The following is a 21,217-nucleotide window of genomic DNA, read 5'->3' as shown; positions in this document are numbered from 1 at the left end:
AATTTTAAGCTGAATTGTTTCTGCAGCGATCATGCATTCTGGTGGAAAAACTCGTGTGAGATTTTTGCCTGTTGGTACAAATTTAGGGTAACAGCCATACCTGCCAGATGGTTGGCAACCTGGTTTCCCTCCGCCACAGGACCTGGTAGAGTGGTGTGTGACCTGGTGTGGACAATGAATTGGCCGAATTCTCTGTTTCCTATTAAAAACAACAATTTGGTTAAAAGTTTAAATAAATTCTCATTTACCACATCCTTCAAATATGAATTTTCGATTCTCTTGACCACACCAACAACGTAGGCCTAATCTGAAACTATGTTAATTGGTTCACCACAGAAAATTTGGAAGGCACTCACAACTCCTGAAAGTTCTACTATTTGGGGAGAACCCTGTACTTTATGGATATCTTGTTGCCAATCGTTATTTTCACACCAAACTACGACTGCATTACTGGTTCTCCCAGAGCCATCGGTAAAGACAGTTTTTGCATCTTTGATTGGGATGTCTGATTGAATAATTTTTAGCTTCAACAGAATTTGGATTAGTCTCTGAATAAATGGGCACGCCGGGAGGTGCAGCCTGATTTCTCCCGGGCAGCCTCCGATGGTGATCTGAAAATCAATAGAGCTTCGCAGCAGTTGTTCTAGGTGTTCAGAGGTCAGTGGGAGGTAGATAAAATCTGGTTCCTCTCCACTGAGCTCCAAGCACCTAGTGCGACCTTTAGGTGTTACCTTGCCAATCATTTCTGCAGTTGTGGTGATAGTCTTACCAAATTGATGAGGGAGGAATACCCACTCCCATAAGCAGAAGTCTCTGTAGTCGTTCGTGAATTGGCCCAGAAGGGCCAAAGGTTGATGTTGTTTGCGGATTACTACTAGGGAGGATGGCAGTCCCTCCATCCTCCTAGATGACTGTCTCTGTGAAATTTTCTTTTTGACAGTGGAGAGGGCCTTTTTTGCTTCAGATGTTAAAACCCTGGGAGAGGACAGGTCAGCGTCTCCTTTGAGCAGCTCAAAAAGAGGGTGCAAATCACCAGTTGTGATCCCCAGCACAGGCCTGATCCAATTGATCGCTCCCAGCAGTTTCTGGAGGTCATTTAAAGTCTGGACTCGTTTGTCAGTCGATACTGCTTGGGGCCTAATAGCCCTTGCTGTGATTTGGAGTCCAAGATACCTCCAGGGCGCTTCCCTTTGTACTTTTTCAGGGGATATCTCCAATCCTTTAGCATTTAGTGCCGAAATTGCTGAATCTAAAGTTTTCTCCACGGCCAATTGTGATTTAGCACAGATCAATACATCATCCATATAATGGAAGATGATTGACTGTGGAAATTTCTGCCTGATTGGTCTTAACACTTATGCCACAAACATTTGGCAGAGTGTTGGGGAATTCTTCATCCCCTGGGGAAGCACTTTCCACTGGAACCTGCCGTGGGGTTCACAGGCGTTGATGGCAGGGACTGAAAATGCGATTTTAACCGAATCAGCCGGATTCAAATATATGTGGAAGAAACAGTCCTTCATATCAATGACCACTAGGGGCCATTCAGCAAGGAGCATGGATGGAGATGGCATTCCCTGCTGGAGGGCTCCCATTGGTTCAAGGACCTCATTCACTTTTCGCAGGTCCTGAAGAAATCTCCAGGAACCTGAGGATTTTTGGATGACAAACACTGGAGTGTTCCAGGGACTGGTGGAAGACTCCAGGTGTCCTTTCGCCAATTCCTGATTTACCAATTCATTTAGAATTTGCAGCTTTTTGCGTGGTAGGGGCCACTGATCTACCCAAACTGGCGTCTCTGTTTTCCAGCTCAATTTGGGGAGCTGCAATTCCTCAGTGACCCCCCCTAAAAATTTTCCTCAGGAGACAGGGTCCCTAACTTGAGTTCCCACTGCTCCATCGCGTCCCGTCCCCAAAGTGTTACAGGAATGTTAAGTACATACAGTTGTAAGGAGGCTGGTCTGCCCTCTGGCCCATAGACGGTAAGTACCTCTTGACTTCTGACCGGGTATTGTGTCCCCCCTACGCCGCTAACTTGGACGTATGCAGTCTGGGCTGGCCACCCATGCGGCCAGTCCCTGGAGGCGATGATTGTTACGTCTGCCCCCGTGTCGAGGACTCCCTCCACCTTGACTTGCTGCGGTCTCCTAGGCTGTGAATAATAAATGAGACAAGTTAGGAGAGGGCGAGAGGTTTTTACAGTCGTAGTCCAGAGGACCTCCCTCTGTGCTTTCTCCCTCTGCTCCTCATCCATTGACAGCACACACAGCAAGTCGTCGGTGGAGACCATCTTCGCCACGGGGAAGTGGTCCTCCAGCTGCACAGGGGGAAGATGGACAGTTAGACAGATGGCAATGTTGGAATTGGTTAACTCAGTCAGAAGGGTAGGTACAACCACAATACCCTTGCCCAGTGCCGAAAAGTGCGATGTTATAAGGTATGTATTGTCTGGGTTGACCGGGGCTGATGGTCTGACCCTGGCCAACTGCTCATAGGAGCTGAGGTGGGTAGAAGGGTGCATGACATTGAGAATAATCCAATTAAGGGGTGTGCATTGGTCTTTAGTGGGGACAGGGTCTGCCAGGGGTTGTCGGGTTACGGGGTAGCTGGGCGCGATGGCTGGTGCAGGATGGAGGGCGAGTGGGGGGCAATTTGTGTCATCACACCCCCCCGGGCGCTCTACTCCCCGTTTCCCGATGGTTCATATTCACATGGTCTTAAATCTGGCAGAGAGGAAAAGGAAACTCTTTTTTGTAATTTGGGTGACCTCTTAGAGGAAAGGGGTTTGCCACTGATGTTTGTTAGTGAACGGCAACTCACAGTCCAATGACGTCCCTTTCCACACCTGCGACATAATGTTTTGGGTAAATTTGGTTCTCCTGATAATTTGGGACAATGTTTTCAGAAATGCCCCTTCTCGCCACACTCAAAGCAATGTTGAGGACCCGTGAACGCCGCGGCCAATAGGTGTGCCTTATGGGAGTTGGAACCAACGTTTTTACACGCGTCAATCATTTCTAACAGAGTGGGATCCTTTAACATCTTTAAAACTCGTTGGCAGTCCTCATTGGCCTTTTCGATTACCACTTTACTAAATAAAATTTTTTGGCTCTCTTTTTGATGGACTTGCCTAGCAATAGCCTCTTTAAGCCCGGTTATAAATTCAACGAATGGTTCTTTTGGGCCTTGATTAATCAAAGTGAAAGAGGGCGTCTGCACATATGCATCAGCCACTCTTTTCACGGCCTCCAATGCCAATTCCTTTGTAGCCTCTAATAATTTGGGGTCAAGATGAGCTTGATCCCCTCTGCTAGAATAATTCCCTTCCCCATAAAGCATATCTATTGCTTGCCACGGGGGAATCCCCCTCCTATCCATCTTTTCACTAACAAATGTCACAATCCGCTTTTTCCACTCGGCCTCAAACACAGAGGCCTGTACCGTGGTGAACAACCCCCCAATTACAGCCTGAATGTTGTAGGGTATGAGGGTATAAGCCAGGAAGAAGGACTCCAATAAGCCGATAGTAAATGGAGCCCCCAACCCGTATTCCACAATTGCCTTCTTAATATCCTTTAACATTGGATATGAGATTGGCCTCCATTCGGGGGTCTTTCCCTCCTCAAAGTACACCGGAAAAGCTTTTAAGAATTCGGTGTCTTTTGCACTCGCTGCTTCCTCCCTGAAGGCTTTCCAGATGTCTGGAGCTGTAGACTGCCTTTCAGGGGAGTGCGGCGCCCAGTCACAGTCTGATTCTAGGTATCGGCAGGCGGGGTAGGCCTTGGTGGTAAGCGGCCTATGAGCGCGGCCATCTTGGCGGAAGGATGCCTTGGCCTTTGCCCTAGCCCCGCCCACAGTTGCTCTCTGGTTCTGGGAGGGTGACACGTCAGGGGAAGAGACAGGACTGGCGGAAGTGGGTGTGGTTGAGGGCGTGTCGGGGGAGGGACTTCTCGCGTGACGTGTAGGTGGGGACGGAGGTGGCCCAGAGGGTGGAGCTACAGGGGCCCGCCTCCTTTCCTCCCGTGCAGATCTTTCCCGCGGCTCCCCTTCCCACCTTTTCTCTTCGCGGTCCCTGGGTCCCTCCTCCTCGACGCCATTTCGCTTTCGACGTGATGATCTTCTCCCCCTCCCGCCATCTTGAGTGTCTAAGTGTTTCGTCTCCCTCACGCTATCTTGGGTGTTGGTGTGATCGGTGTCCTGATCCGTGTGTTCAGCTTTTTCTTTAGGGAGGCTGATGTTCTTGCTCATCATTTGGTGCTGTAGCACCATCAGAACAAGCCTCCACGCTATAAGTGCTTCTTTAGCGATTCTGTTGCCTTTATCGCTGTCCCGCCAAAGGCTGTAGCCTAAGGCTTGCCATCTCTCCAAACTGATGTCGTCCGCTATTCTGCAGCCTTGGTGGTCTAACCACCTGGTGAGCGCTTTTGCTGATTTTTTATCGAGCGGACGCCCATGCTCAATAACAAAGTCTTTTAGGCAATGGTACACGAACTTCTGGGAAGTGGAGAGTGTGAGTCCCATGATGGTATTACTTGGATCTCCACACAGTCTCCTGATGTTACTCCTTCCCTTTAATTAAGTTTTGTAGGGTGTGGTGTTGGGGTGGGGTGCTGGAATGCCTTCGACAGCTCACCTGTCCGGTGCGCGACCCGTGCAGCTTCCTCGAAGCTCACAGCCGTCCATTCTGTCGAAGGGAGCCGGTGGAGCGATCTCCCCTCCTGGAGTCGCTTGAGCCCAATTGGCAGCACAGGAGTTCTCCTGATACAGGAGACCTCTACTGTGCCCCATGTTGGGCGCCACTTGCCACGGCCCGCAGGGAAAAGGAATGGGGATCGGGCACTGCAAATCAGGGTCTTAACACAGCAGAGGTCTCATGAAGCAATGCCAACTTTATTGAGGGTAACAGTAACTTAAATAGGGTAGGTTCAGGGGGCAGACTCAGGCTGGGGGAGGAGCAAGAGACTGACAACCCAGGGATAGATGTGATTAGATAACCGGGCAAGGAGGGGAGGAGTTTTGGTGTAACCGGGGAAATGGGCCAATGGTAGCTCTCCCTGCACTGCAGCACTTGGTGACCAATCAGGTGCAGGGGAGCGGGAAAACTGTGAGGGGAGGAAGGAGACAATATGGAGGACAGGGATTTTTAAACATCAACTGAGATACATATAACACTACAACAACATAATAATGAACTGGGGAAAACTGGGGTGTAACTATCAAGTCCAGTAAGTGTCCAATCCAGTGTAGAAATGTCCATATCGGTAATACATTGTCCATTCCATTATAAAGGTGTCCATTCAGGGATCATAGATCTTTCTCCAGACTTGATACTTTTACCATTCCGTCTCCTCTCCTCCAACAACAGTCTCCATAATAATTATTGTATATGATTCCTTGTGTGTATCAAGATAAAAAGTGAGCAGATCCCTTCCACCCACTAACTGGTACTTTCTTTCTGCAGTATCACATTAAATTCTATCCAGTAGCATTTGCAGGGGAAGGTTTCTGTGACTGTAGGTGGTCAACAGGATTTCAGTGAAACTTTAAGGAGCATTTTGTGCCTTCTTTCTCTTATTTTCTTCTAGTCCTGAACTAAAGATCAAAGGAATCACCTATATTAATTATTTAACCATGGAGACTAGAGTTTTATACTGCTCTGAAACTGCAGTAGTTTCTAAATTTTTTCCATAATTATTTCCACTTCAATGTCAGTGGTAACTTCTGTTTTCAGAGGTACGAATGCAGTTTGTATTGGAATTAGTATTTGCAGTGGTAAAATTATTTGCAGTGGTAAAACCATTTCTTGTGCTGTGATAAGAAAAGAAAATTAGCCATTAAGTTAAATCCTTATAGATTTTACCCTGCAATTCATGTTCATCATACCCTTTATATGTATGGATTTGCAGCTTCTAGACTACTTATTACTGTTTTGCTATCCATCTTCAACATAAGGTTTAAAGTAAGATTGACTTTATGGGCAGAGACAAACGTAAGGAAAGTAAAGAAAACAAACCAGAATCTGAAAATAGTGTATCTAACTAAGGATTTTACTGTAAGTTGCCTCTCCAAAAAAAGAATATTTCACAATGTGGTAGAGTTTTTTAGATAAAGTAGTTGTTTTTAGAGCCTTTAAAAATACTTTTTTGAACATGAATACTACTTATAAATCAAGTTTTACTAGAGGAATTTCATTAGTCTTACTTTAAATTTCTTGTTAAATGATTAGTCATTAAATACAAAGAATACCATTTTATACATAAATTGCAGGGCATTATTTATTTTAGTACTATTACTGTTGCTTATACTTTTATGCGATAGCAAATGTCTGTTAATTTGTACTCAACAGCCGCTTCCATTTCATGTTGTGAGAACTAAATCACTTCTGTACTATTGTAAGATTAGAAGATTTTTTGTATGTAAGAAATTAATCTTGCAATCTTTTTTTGTGTCTTAGAAATTATATGAGATGTTATTACAACCAGTTTTGTCCTACTTTTTCAGTCCCAAGAAAAATCATTCCCTAACGTGTTGCCCCAAAAAACCTTAAATTATATGCCACGTTTAGGCAATTAATAGAATTGCCTCAAAAAAACTCTCCTTGTTGAATTGAGAAACCCTTACCCCTTCTTGTTCATTTCACATCTTCAAAATTTCTCTGCAAATTTTTCAAAATGACAAGTGCAGTGGAGAAGGGAAAAACACTTTTGCCATTAAGTTCAAGGTCTAGGATCTTGATCTTAACAATCTTTTTTTTACATGCTTATCTCTTGTAAGTTCACATAAGAACATGCTTAACTGTAGGCCCCATTTTGAGGTTCAGTAAATCCTTTTAAGGTGAAACACGTGAAGACTAATTAAAATAATGATTATTAAGCAAAATTGAATATTTTCATGAAGTTTCTATAAATACTACAATACTTCTTGTTCTGTATAAAAAAACAAAATTTACTAGACAGATGAAAGAATTACTACTTATATTTATAAAATTGAGAGAACTATAGGACTAGAGAAATATGACAAAAGTATCAAAGACTCATCCTATAAATGATCAAAAGCAAAGCATGAAGACTTTATCTTAGACTAGTGTATTTCTTACTTCATATCTATAACTCTACCAACATTAAGGAGGTAAAATGTAATTCCTCATTTACATTGACTGGTTAAGTTTCTTCTCTTGGGAGGGATAGGAACCTCTAACAGATTATTTGACTGAAAACATATGTCTAGCACAGGTGGGAAGGCACATTTCTCTTTCTCTTGATTATACAGGGAGCTTACATGACTAGTTCAAACCGCCTGCCAACTTATAGTCACATGTAGTTTAAGTGAGATAAACTTGACTTAGAGATCATTTTTAAGTGGTATACAATTAAAGAACTGGGAAGACTGTGGTTTATAGGACTATTTTGATTTGTGTTTCCTTGATTCTTTCTTTTTTGCATAAGTAAACTAACTTTATTACATTTTATAAGTACATTTTGATTATACATCTTATTTAAACTAAGATGTGTAGTCTTATCCAACACCACAGAAATTTAATAAGAATCTTCCCAGCAACTATTGGGAACTGATTTAAAAAACAGCTTCTGACATTCTCATGTTGAAAAATGACATTAGATGGTAAAATGACAGAAGACTTCTCTTGCAATCCTCAAATTAAATAATGATAAAGTTACCCTCTTTATGTTAGAATCTTTGAATTGTTTTAACCGTATATAATGTGATTTTGTTCATGGAAACCTTTTCATAAAATTCAATGGCACAATTAAAACTAGTGTCTTATAAAAATTAATTAGGCAACATGTTGACAGAATAAATTTTATTCTTTCTAGAGCCACACTTGGAGACACCAGCAAGCATGTACTTGGTATAAAACATCATAGTTGTCCTTAAAGAATTATGTCTATGTATTAGGTCAATCCATAATACAAAGGTATTAAAAAGTTAATATAGATAAACCTTCTAATCCAGGATATGTAGAGAAAACCTGCAGAGGCAATACAGCTAATTTTTAAATATTAAGTCTAATATTATGCTGGAAAATTTAATTAAAGAAAAAAGTAGGGCTAGACAGTGCAAGCATGCCAATGAACACTGTTGTTTACTTGTGTAAAGAATCAATTTTTTAATCACAATATCATAATCAGATCAACTACAAACAATTCTGGACCAGGAGATTTGTGTTAAATAAATATTAAAATAAATATGTTTTGACTTGATTTTGAAATCAAGTTATCACTATAGCAGTATGCTCAGCTAAATGCTGATAGTGGCAGGTTGCATTAATTTTTTGGGGTAGTGTTCCCCTTCATTTTGCTGTAAAAACCCCCTAATTCAGCATTTGTGTACATATACCATATGTTGGCATAGTAAGTAAATATCTGAGGGTAAAATAATTCACATTTTGGACAGAAGTTTTTTTGTGCACTATTGACAATGGCATGGTGTCCTAGTTAGGACAGCTGAGATCAGTTCATCATGGTGGGTGTAACCCAAAACTGTATTCTATAGCCTTCCATGTCATTTCCCAGAAACTAGACTATTGTTGTCAATAGACTATTCGCACCCTCTGCCCATAGAGCCTGACTCCTCAGGCTATAAACTAGGTGTTAAGAGGCCTGTGAGATAGAAGGATGTTTCTGTCCTCACACCCTTTGTGAACTCCCCGCCCTGAGGAGAGTACCAAGCATTCCTGCCTGAACTGGAGGATATATAATCTTGGAGTTTTGGAACATTTTTCAACCCACTCGTGGGATCCAGAGGACGGCTGCATCTCATCGCTCTCAACCAGACTTAGACCACCACTGGACTGCGATCACCAGTTCTGGCCAGACTGCAGCAGCTCTCCCACCAGCAGGTTCTTCCCCTCTCCCTTTACTTTGGACTCAAACAGGGCCCAAGGAACACCACTTTGTTCAGGCCCCAGGATACTGGGTTATACATTTGGGTTTTTGTGGGTTGAGACCAATTCTTTGTTTGTATTATTGTACTTACTGTATTATTTTAATAAATTGTTATTCTGACTTATAATCTCTCCTTTGAGTTGGGTTCATTCCCCCTGCTGGTTAACTTTTAAACCAGCACACATGGGTAAAAAGTTAATTATGTTTTGTATCAACATGCTCATGAGACACTTAAGGAGGGCTAGTTATTTGTCAGTACATTTTCAGTTCAGCTGAAAGGTGTACCCAAATTTGAATTCCATGGGATGTAGAAGTTCTATGAAGGATTTCTGGTGAAGAGAGCAAGATTATTAAATAGAAATAAGTACCTAATTCTTTCAAAGGAAAAGGGTCCCACAAAAAACATACATGGTGTAAGACAGTGATTGTAAGGAGGCAGCTGATGGTTTAAGCAATTTTGTTGTCCCTGAAATGAATAATACATCAGAACCTCCCATCCCTAAGGTAGGCAGTGTGTCAAGATGGGAAATAATACTTAGCAACATAGATGACTGACTTCTCCCGAAACAAAGGCAGGTCTTTCCAAGGTCAGAAATAAGGACCTTTCACAAACTAAAATTCTGACATAGGAATACTTTAGAAAAAAAAAAAAGTGGGATACCATGGTTGAATGAATGCTGTTGTAAAAAATAAGGCAATCCAGAGCTTTGTTATTACTTTATTCCTGAATAATATTCTAGTTATAAACAAATGTGAGAAATACTGAAAAAATACATAAGAGAAGATATAATGCATCATGTGTAGTTCCTCTACTCATGGGTAGTTTATACACTTTAATGGGGTGTTTTGTCAGAGATATATATAACTATTGTACAGTTAAAATATGTTCAAGTCATTTTTTGCAGGATCTCTGTTATTGAGGAAGTATGTTGGGAAAAATACTCCCAGCACATGATCTTGTGAAAGTGTGTACAGATCTGAACGTTCATTGTTCTCATTGAGCTCAGTGGCAATATGTCTGTAGCATAAAATACTAAATTATAAGTGCAGCAAGGTTTGGGCTCGGAAAAGAATTGGAGAGGCTTGTGTCTAGTATGTCGATCTTCAAAATTTGCACGCAGTGGTTTGTATGGCTGAGCTAACTTCCTTTTGTTGCTGTAAACTTGATGGTTTACAGCATCCCATGTTAGAGTAAGAAAAGAAGAAAACGGTTCATTTCCTTGAATTTTGAAGACAGACAGCAGGTGCCAGGTGAGAAAGCATGGCTGTGGACTATAAATGGGATGAGGGTGGCCCCAAGAAGACTTCTATATCCAGGAGACGAGAAGATTTAAAATACAACTTACCCAATATACCCTGTAAATTCATTTCAAACCTTGCTCAATATGTTGGTTGATATAAACTAATTTTTCAGGTGACTATGGTTTTCTGTACTTTGTATGGAAAAGTAGAAGTCTAAGTCAAATCTGCTGGTTCAATAGGCAAACAGCTGTCCGGAATTTCGACCTTAACTGTGGTGGCCCTAAAGCTTTTGAGCTGATGAATGCCTTCCCTTTGGAACAAGAGCCACTGTTCAGGGACAGAACATTGTAGTCCTGGTTTACACTTAATTTGACAATATGCTGTGGTGGTGGGTTTGGTGCTGACGTGCACTATTCTCATTCACACTTATTGAGAAGAAAATAACTAGGAAAATCTTTACTTAGGTGACCCTTGGTAAAGATTTGATGGGAAAAATACCATTGTTCCCCATGAAAATCATCCCTGGCCACTAGAGTACTATACATGGTAGGACCTAGGGATTTTCTTGCCTCTGGGTAGCCCTGGAATTGTACCACTTTGGAATACCTGCAGTAGTGATCATGTCAAAACAGACAAGTATTGTACCAGTAGATTACAATCTGTATCTCCTGCTTGTTGAAAATTTATCTTGTAGAGGTAAATTTTTTTCACATGAGGATGAAGAATTGATTTCCATTTTTCTTTACTGCAATGTTGGTTTGTTATTTAATAAAACAGTCCTTTGACAGAACAAAAGATTTTCAGTTTCCTGCCTTGTAATTGTAATCCATACTTTAATTATAATAAGTGTGTACTTTAAGAAACCAATACAGTCGTAATATTGGCATTTTTTTACTCCACCTTCCTTTACTCTTTTTTGCTTTGTCAGAGAAAGTAAATTATAATTCTGCCTGGTACAATCCATAGTACAATGCACTTAACTTCCATATCAAGTTCTAATAGTACTCCATATAATTTCAGGCACCTTTAATCACTATAATATTTGGAGTGTTTCAGTTGTATTTTGGAGATTCTTTAGTGTTTACCCATATACAGACATGATCACACCTGGAATGTGGTCAAAAAAGAAGATAATTAAATTTCAGAAGAGCATCATTATTCAGCCTATATTTAGCTTCATATCCTGTTGATGTAGAAGTAGGTTCTGCTCTAGGATTTAGGAGAAACTAAATATTAGGTACAGCCTTGTCAAGATTCTTCAACATTGGAAAGAATATGTTTCCCACTGCTTTAACAGCATGTCAACTGCATGTTCTGAAAATTCTTGCGTTCAGGTTAAATCTTCAGGAAAAAAAAGATCTTGTGGAAAATAAATGATCAGTAGAGCCCCATCAGAGAAAGGTGAGACTTCATCAGCCACAGGCTCACAGAGAACATCTTGAGCAGAATGAACCTGTGCTATGACAGATGGTGAATAAATAAAATGAATTTTTATCCACATAATTTGATGACAAAAGTCCCAAATCCGTTTACAAGACTGATAGATATGTATCACCTAGCACACTCGTGACAGATATTTAGTCTCTCCTGTGTGATCAGCACCAGAGACCCTGTAAATAAGCAATGTCTTCAGGTTTTGTAAACTGAGGTGAAACGAAAGAGACGCTAATACAGAATCATGTTCTTTTAGTTAAGAAGAGCTATCACAGAAACACAGATTTATGCCTGCTTCACTCACTTTAAACTGGTGGATCACAGAACAAGGACAGAGGAATTTCATTCTTTCTTCATCTCAGTTACATCTTCTGTAAAACAAATTCCCATTGGCTTTCCAGATGGAGTAATTTGCACAATATCTTCAGAAACACTGCATTCCTCAGTCTACACTGCATTATTTTGGTCTAAAAACGTATTATGGCTTCCAAACTCCCTGAAAAGTGCTTACTGCTGAAAATATATCTGTTCCATTGAGACATTTTATAATGTACTTCTGTAATCTCAGATAATTTTGTTTGATTACTCACCATTTTCAAATCATTTTTAGTCAGCAAGAAAAAACTGTTATTTCACCCCATTTCAGTAACAGAAGAAATAGTTCCCTACAAGTTTAATGGCTTAAAAGATTCATTTTTTGATTGTAGTGTGTATGATTATGTCAGATCCACAGTAATGGCAATGAACAACACTCAAGCTTATGAATGACTTTGAACAGGATCAATAGGAAAATCTCTCTGAGTATAGGACTAGTTTGCATGAAGTTTTATGCAGGTAACCTTTTTGTGAGAGACAAAAGAGCACTTGGGAAAAAACCAACATATTCTATAATATTTTTCCATTGAATGGATGACAAATCAGATGTAGAGAATGCAATAACAAAATTAACTTTATCAATCTTAAAATCATAAACACGTACTAGTTGTGTAAAATGTTCAGAAATTCGTGATCATAATGACTTTCATGGTCTCGTGGCAATTTAATGCCAATGGTGCATACTGTTTAACAAATATGATGATATATTTTACTGTAATTATTTTAAATACCTCTTTTGTCTTCAAAGTCTTCAGGGAGCAGAATCTGACACTGGGAACTGCTGCTACTTCATAGATATGATGATCAATATTAAAATTCATTATTTGCAGATCAAGTAGCAAACCAGGGAACTAAACACTTGGAGTGAACTAAATACACAAATCATATTCTCTCTTCACTAAAGAACAACGTTTAAGTGTTCAGATATCTACAACTGCATGTTAGTTATTGACAAGTGTGGGAAGGATGTAATAGTAGAACCTTGTATGGTTCTTCTCTTCTGATGAACACATTTTGAGGACTGCAGAAGTGATCCCTGAGTATATGAGAAGATTAAATCCCTGAATGAAACCCTTCCTATGTGTTATGCTGCATTTCACTTAGGTTCCCATAATTTTAAGTGCCAAAAGTGAATTTCATACCTGAATGCCATATATCCACAGAATCTCCAAATTGCAGAATGACTCAGGTTGGAAGGCACATCAAGACATCTTCAAATCCCACCATCCTACACAGAGCAGAGTCACAAACAGCACATTGCCCAGGACTATGTTCAGCTTGGTACTGAATATCTGCAAAGCTAGAGACTCCACAACCTCCTTGGGCAACATCTTCTAGTGTTTGACACTCTCACAGTAAACTACTTTTCATCATATTTGACTTTACATATTTCAGCTTGTGCTCTTTGCTTCTTCTCCTTTCTCTGGTTACCTCTCAAAGAAGTCTACTTTCATCTTTCCTTTCTCTTGTCAGGTATTTGCAAGTAGACTTTTTTCAGGAAGCACATGCCATAACAGAAGCAAGGATTTACATACACCCTCTCATTATACCATTTGAAAGAGCTACTTTTTTAATACTACACCATGAATAGAAAATGAAATTTAATAAAAACATCTTGAAGATTTATTTTCTGTGCTGCTCTTGTTTATACAGATTTTCTATCAATTGAAATTTCTATCAATTTTTTATAACAATATCTGATGAAAACATTTCAAGAGACAGTATCATGTTGGAATAACAGTCCTTTCACTTGAAGACAGACAATAAAACTTCCCCTCTTTTTGCTGAGCAAACTCAACTGTCATAGTAAGTTTGTTTGAGTAATGGTCAAGGTCTAAGAATAATACACTTGCATATAGGCTCATGTGGTGTTTTAAAAAATGTAATATTTTAATATCCTTTTTAGTAATTGAATTGACTTCTTAAATCCACCTCAAAGATGATGCAAACAGGTCATTGTTGCAAACTCTTCAGAAGATAAGATTAAGTGCATTCAGTGATCTAGGCTGAAAGCAATGAAATGGGGTGCTTCATATAAAGATACAGTAATTACATATGAAGGTGAACTGGATAGGTAAAAGCTTCAGAGGGAAGAATATAGAAACTGCAGTATTCATGCTAATAAATAGTATTCTGATACAGTACTAAATAACAATAAAAGGCAAATCCTTAATTTGTTTTCATGAAAGAGAAATGTCATATTTTAAACATAGTTGAGGTAACTGTCAAACAACTTAATTCTGTAAATTCTTATTTTAGGGAAAGGAAATTTTCCTAAGGAATCGCTTGGCTCAAAGTTTCCCCATGCTCACGGACAATATAGAATTAAACAGCAGGTTAATTCAGAATAAGGCACTGGACCCATGCCCCAGTTTGCTTTTAAAATAACAAGCACAAACTAGAAAAAGTAAAAAAAACAAAATATGCTGAAAGACATGAAGATTGGCATTCATGAAAAAAACCTAAGAAAAGTTATATGTACACAAACTACTGAAAAGTGTACTGAAATAAGATATGAGGATTGTTCTACCTTGGTTATGAGACACTATAAAGTTTAGTTAAAAATGTGTGGAAATGGAGATGTCAGTGAGTTTAAGATGTTTTACACTTGTTCTGCACTGAAGGTAAATACCTAAAAGATTTATTTAGATACTGAAAAGTCACAATTCCTTCATCAAACATGATACATTAGGAATTATTGCCCTCCTAGCAGTATATAAACGCATTTTCATGAAAAATCTTAGGAAATCCTTGGTAAGGACTGTGAGAATTCATGTGAATTCAGTCTACAAAAAGACTTTCTTGACCATATCCCTTTTAAATATAATGGGTGCTTAGCTATCCAAGACACCTGGAGACACCTAAGGAAAAAGTGTCTTCAGCTATGCCCTCAAGGCCTTTCATGGATCATACAAGCTTTTATGTGACATTAGAGCAAATAATGAAAAAAATACTGTCACAGAAGGTGAAAGATATACATGTCCAACTATCTATTGACTTCATTTGCTCAAGAAATGGGGGTAAAGTGCTGATAGCTATACAAAGAATCAGCTGACTAGAAAACATTTGAGCACAAGGTGATGAGAGGAGAACAAGGAAAAATAGAGGTGAATGGAAATATTTTTCCTTTCTTTGAGGCCTGAGTAGAATTTTGTAGAATTGTTTGTAGAGTGATAATAATAAGAAGAAGAAGAAAGAAATGTTTTACCCAGTGTAGTCTTCCTTTTTGTTAAAAATATTTTTCTCACGTCTTTTTCTCCATGCATCAAACAGACACTTCCTTCCCTCCATTTTTGCAAATTTGATTTCCCTCTGCATGGGAGCTTGAATTTTTCTCTGTGTTTTGGAATAGTAAGGATCCCACAATGTGTCTGCAGCCCAGATTTTCATGACAGTTTCATCACATGTTCACGCTCTCTTGTTACAGAAGGAGGCTGCTGAATTATGTTCTGGGCAGCCATATTTCCATCACTAATAGTTCCTCCTGTGTAAGGAATTTTCTGGGCCAGCATCTGACAGATAATCAGAGCTGGTGACCACAACTGCCCTCTGAAGTGATCAGTCTTCAGGGGTGTGACAAACACCTATCCTCGGCAAGGGTAGACTTTAGGAATGCATCAAGATAGATTTAGTTACAGTTACTTAAAGGCCTCTGAGGCAAATTCTGAAGCAAACAGCTGTGGTATGTAGGGCATTGCAATCTCTTGCTGCTCATTGTGCCCCCTTGCTGAAGGTTACAGCAGTCATTGAAAAAGCTACAAAAGAGAATCTGCAGTCACATTTCAACAGTTGCCGTTTACAGGCTGATTGATGAGGGCAAATTCTACAGCTGAGATATGGATTGACAAATTGAGTGGCTGAGGTATTGACTGTTGGGATAAGCAACACCTTAAACCATTGCAGCTAAAACCAGGAGTGGTTTTAGCTATTTTGAAATCTATTATACGCTATGACCCTGAAATTGTCTTATGAATCTAGAAAAATGCGAAACTAGACATTCACAGTGTCAAGTTTCCAAATTGAAAGGATTTCAACTTTTTAAATTCATCATCTTAACATTGCACTACCATAAAATGGTGCTTATATGAGAAATTGCAGAAAAGAACAAGAAGAATGATCAGAGTTCTTGAAAACACGACCTCTGAAGAAAGGATAGGATTTGAAGAAAAAAAATTACTGGAAGGGATATGGAATAGCACTCTTTGATATGCAAAAGGTAGTTACAAAGAGGGAGAGAGTAATCAGTTTTCTGTGTCAGCCTTGGATAGAACAAGAAGTGATGGTCTTAAATTAGTGTAAAAGAAATTTAGATTATGTATTAGGAAAAGATTTTCAACCATAAATCTTGGAAAAGGACCATCTAGAGAGACTGGTGAATTATCATTACTGGAAGTTTTCGAGAACAGATTGGGCAGACAGATTTCAAGGCTGAATAAGGTGGAGGGGATCCTGTGAATGATAAACTTTAAAAGTTCTCTTTGAGACCTATTTTTTTTGATGTTGGGATGTCTAATAGATCACATGAACTTGAGCACAAATTAGCTGAAAGTCAAACTCAAAGCCAAACAGTGTGAAGGATGAAGGACAGGCTGACTAACTATTTGCTGACTAAGAGGTTATACTGGGACTGATTTTTGTTACTATTATATGAAACAAATGACATATTAATAACTTTAGTTTATCTTTCTGGGGTACAAACTGAATGATTCAGAATTTACCAAAGTGCCTTCCCTTCTTCTCTTCTTTTTCCTTTATAGTTACTTTTGAGTCCTTTCTGCATTCATGGAATAGTGATGGATAACAAAAGGAAATGTCCTCTCCAGTCCCCCTTGTGCTCAGGCCCTATATGTCCAAGTAATTTTTGAATGGCATGCAAATACTACTTGAACTGCCCAACATCTCCTTATGTAGACGAGCGTGGAGCTAGGATCTGATCTTTCATTACTGATGCTACTTAAGCAAATTAATATTTGGAATTTCTAGTGTCAGTCACAACCCACATGTAAGAATGTTTTAGATTTGTCAGATATAGATGGTCATCAGTATCATGAAACTTTACTCTGAAAGAGTTAGTTCTCTGTGAGACTTTGTCAGTTTATAACAACATCATATTGCATACCAGATCTTCCTGGTGAAGTCAAAGGCATATCTGTGGTCAGCAATAAAATCACCTTTTTCAAGGTATTCCAAGAAAGGCTGTCACTGTGGCAACACTTAACACCGCACATTTCACTATGAGGTTATAAAGACAACTGAAATACCTTTACCATAATTTAGCTGAAGTATTGTAACTGTTGATGACTTACAGTAATGAACTCTACAAAGTTCATACCACATAAACTCATAAAAGCAAACATATAAACTTAATAGAATTATAGAATCACAGAAGTATTGAGATTGGAAGATCATCTGGTCCAGCCCCATTACTCAAAACAAGGTCAGCTAGAGCAGGTGGCTCAGGACTGTGACCATTTGGATTTTGAATATCTCTAAGGATGAAAGTTGCACAGGCACTCTGAGCAACTATTCCCATACTGTGTGCTCAGACACACCAAGAAGTTTTCTCTTATGATGTTAAGTGTGATTTTCTGTATTTCAGTTTGTGCCTGTCGCCCCTGCTATTCAAGAGTTCTCAACAGGACGGAGAAATGTGCTCACAAAAACCAAAGGAAGTTCAACAAAATGTGTGAAGTCTTATAACTGGGGAGGGACAACAGCAGACACCAGTATTACTGGGGCAGACACAGCAGGTTTGCAGAATTCTGGCGGAAAGCAGCTTGTCAAGAAGGATCTGGGGGTCCTGGTGGACACCTGGTTGAACATGAGTCAAAAATATGCCCTTGCCACAAAGAAAGCTAATGGTATCCAGAGCTGTATGAGGAAGGGTGTTGTCAGCAAGCTGAGAAATGTGATACTGCCCCTCTCCTCAGCTCTGGTGAAGCCATGCCTGGAGTATTGTGTCCAGTTCTGGGCTACCCAAAACAGGAGAGATATAGAGTTACTGAAGAGAGTCCAGTGAAGGGCCACAAAGATGATTAAGGCATTGAAGCATCTCTCCTATGAGGAGATACTGAGGAAGCTGGGACTGTTCAATCTTGAGAGAAAAAGGCTCAGGGGGACTCTTTATAAATTTATGTAAATTCCTGAAGGGAGGGTGCAAAGAAGAAAGAGCTAAGCTCTTTTTGATGGCGTCCTGTGACAGGACCAGAGGCAATGGGCACAAACTGAAACACAGGAGGTTCTTCTTGAGCATCTGCTTGAATATTTTTTTGCTGTGAGGGTGACTAAGAACAGGTTGCCCAGGAAGGTTTTGGGATCTCCAACCTTGGAGTTGTCAAAAAACTGTCCAAACATCATTCTGGGCTAAGGCTTTACCTGTGCCTATTACAACAGTGTGCAGATTTCAGCCCAAAGACATCATTAGGTTAGGAAAAGTCTTAAATTATTGCTAATGTCAGGCTTATTGAGAGTTCTTTCTCAGATGTAGTATTTGATGATTTCCTTTGCTTAATGGCTCACATTTCAAATGATTTTACTTTGCTAATTTTCTATCTGCCTGTTTGTTATCACTTTTTTGTCCGTTTTCTCCAGATCATTTCATACAAAGTTGCTACTGGAAACAAAACCAAAACTGCATAGAACCAGTAAGGATATAAAGTCCTTTGCAGCAAACTGCAGAGATGACTGAAAAAAATTTAAAGAAAAACCAATATTTTTCCATGATGTGCAACTATTAAAGCTTCTCAACAGGAACAATATGTTTTGTAGAAAATAGTGTAAATGAAGGAAGGCAACACAGATTACATTAAGTTCAAGAAGAAACAAAGTTACTTTGAAATTCTATTCCACAAGGACACAAACCTATGAATAAAATGCATACCTTTGTTGCCCTGATACAGGTAACATACCAAAGTTCAGGCATGATCATGTGTTGGGTCTATAATATGTATTTTGTAAGAATTTCAAATAAAAATTATTCAAATAAGAGACATATTTTGAACATTAAATAAATTTCAGATTCTAGAATTTTGGCATTTTAAAAATCTTGCTTAACCTCTGTTGACATGATTTTTCCAAATGCTGGAACAGTTTTAATTACCACTGCAATACAGGCAGTGAAACTTTAAAGGAAATGTCAAATATTAAGAACATGCCTGGTAGGTTCTGTATTTTTGGTTGCTCATTTGCAATCGGTGTTTAAAAACTTACTCATGTACTGATTCACTGTGCTAAGGAAGAGGCAGATAATGGGTCAGCTTTAGATTTTGATGAAAATAATTTGTCTTTCTTCTTCTCTTTAGTATGAAAACAGTAGCCTTCTGTGAGTGATACCTTTGAAGGAATACAGGTTTTTTTCTCCATAGCAGGACTGTGAAGTGTCACTTAATTTGACATATCAAGAACTGGAGTTCCTATTCTTTTCAAAACAAACAAGCAAAGCTCATAAAAGGATAGAAAATTTGCTTTAAAATTATTAAAATATTACATATTGGATCCTTAACATGACATCTACATCATCTAAATTGATCTGTCTGAATCTTAGGCATCATGGTAGGCATTGAGCAAGTTAGCAATTTAGGCACGTTTTCTAATCATTGACGAGAGATCAGTTCCCAACTATAAAGATAGTTCACCTGATCTGGTGTAGGCATTTAGCGTAGAAAAAGTTAGTTTTTCCTCTGGAAGAGGGATTCTCTTCTCCTTTATGGTAAACCAGAATAGGACAAGCTAAGTTTTTTGATAGTTGAAATCATGCAAATAAATACCATTCAAAAGGCTTATTCAGAGCAAATAGATGCACAGTTCCCAGTTTGACCAACTCTGATATACCTTCAGTCTAGGGAATGCTACCAGGTGTGTATTTTCAGGTACTACCTGGATCTTCCTAAAACCCGTAACCACTGTTTTGTCCCCTGCTGCGTTCTCAAAGAATACTTTTTCTGTAATATTAATTTGACAATTGCCTGGAAAGCAGGCAATGGAAATTCAAATCTCCTCAAGCAGAGTTGGGTCCGGGTACTGTTTTGGTTGGTTGGTTGGTTTTTAACTTGTTTAAACAACAAACAAAACCCAAAAAACCAAATACAAATCCCAAACCAGAGTGGCTTGTATTTTCATTATCACAGTCCAGACATCTCTTTAGACGGCCCCATCTCAGAGATGAGCAGAGAACACTGTAACAGTGATTGCTTCCCCAAGCAGTGTCTGCATCAATTCCCGCTGCTGGCAGCAGCCCTGCTGATGTAAGGTCTAGTAAAGGGCAAAAGGAGAGCCAGCTTTGGACTTTGGAAAACTGGTATAGGTGACTGACAGTCTAAGGACACAGTGCCAGAGGCATTTTTAGCTGATGATTTTGAAGAGGAGGACAAGACTACCTCTCCAATCTAAGTTGCCCTTTTCTTCTCATAGTCCATGTAATTTCTGGTTAGTTTAAGCAACTTCCCACTCAGATCCTCTGGAAGCTAATGAAACGTTTTCCCTCCACCATCTGCACAGTAGAGGAAGATGGAACTCTTATGGAAAATCCCCCTGAATGTCAGTCAAGCTGTGTACACAGAGTCTGTGTTACAATGCTGATCTCAGTGAAGCATAGACATTCTGACCTTCAGGCTCTTGTATTTACCACCTTTTGAATTCTTTTCACCTGCATGCACAAATACTTCACATGTAAAGATTTGTCTCTTGCCTTTCTCTTGCCTGTGTTTTAATGTCAATATCAGATGCATACACAGGTAACATAATTGTTTGTTTCCCATTAGTGGCCATGAAACTGCAAATGGGTTTCTCAAACCAGCACCAACAGTTGCTTGCCCTGGAAATATCTATGGGCAGGTAAGGGCAAGTGTAAATCCGCCTAAGGGATAACAGGACATGGGCTATGGACTTCTGGCCCTGAGAAAATTTTCTACATAGCACATTCAGCCTTGTATCACCACTGAGTTTGCTGCAGTATAAACAATAAATATATTAAAAAAGAAAAAAGATATATGAAGTGGATCAACATGATTTGGTGTGAAATACAGTGAAAAATATGTACACATTATTGAATTACTATGGTAATATCTCATTGTTCCTAGTAATATCTTTGCAGTATGTTTCTTTTTTTGAGTGCTTGTAATTCAGACTCAGTAACGTTCTCTAAACATAAGGAAAAATTCTCATGTGAATTATTTTTTGCCTGAAAAGTAGCTATTGTACATAAGAAATCATCTAAAAAGACCACAAGAAACTTAGTGCATGGAGTTAGTGTGTCTATATGGCAG

General features: G+C 39.3%; 1 protein-coding gene across 1 annotated transcript; it reads right to left on the bottom strand.

Moving 5' to 3' along the window:
- Nucleotides 1-2,901: 2,901 nt before the first annotated feature.
- Nucleotides 2,902-4,521, bottom strand: LOC127478893 (endogenous retrovirus group K member 8 Gag polyprotein-like). The gene has a single exon (XM_051805166.1). The coding sequence runs from the start codon at nt 4,519-4,521 to the stop codon at nt 2,902-2,904; it is 1,620 nt and encodes a 539-aa protein (XP_051661126.1).
- Nucleotides 4,522-21,217: the final 16,696 nt, after the last annotated feature.

Source organism: Manacus candei, unplaced genomic scaffold, assembly GCF_025592945.1.
Source record: "Manacus candei isolate 608988 ecotype Guabito, Panama unplaced genomic scaffold, ASM2559294v1 h1tg000063l, whole genome shotgun sequence".
Lineage (NCBI taxonomy): Eukaryota > Metazoa > Chordata > Aves > Passeriformes > Pipridae > Manacus > Manacus candei.
The sequence above is the reverse complement of the archived record's forward strand: the minus strand, read 5'-3'. Positions and strand labels throughout refer to the sequence as shown.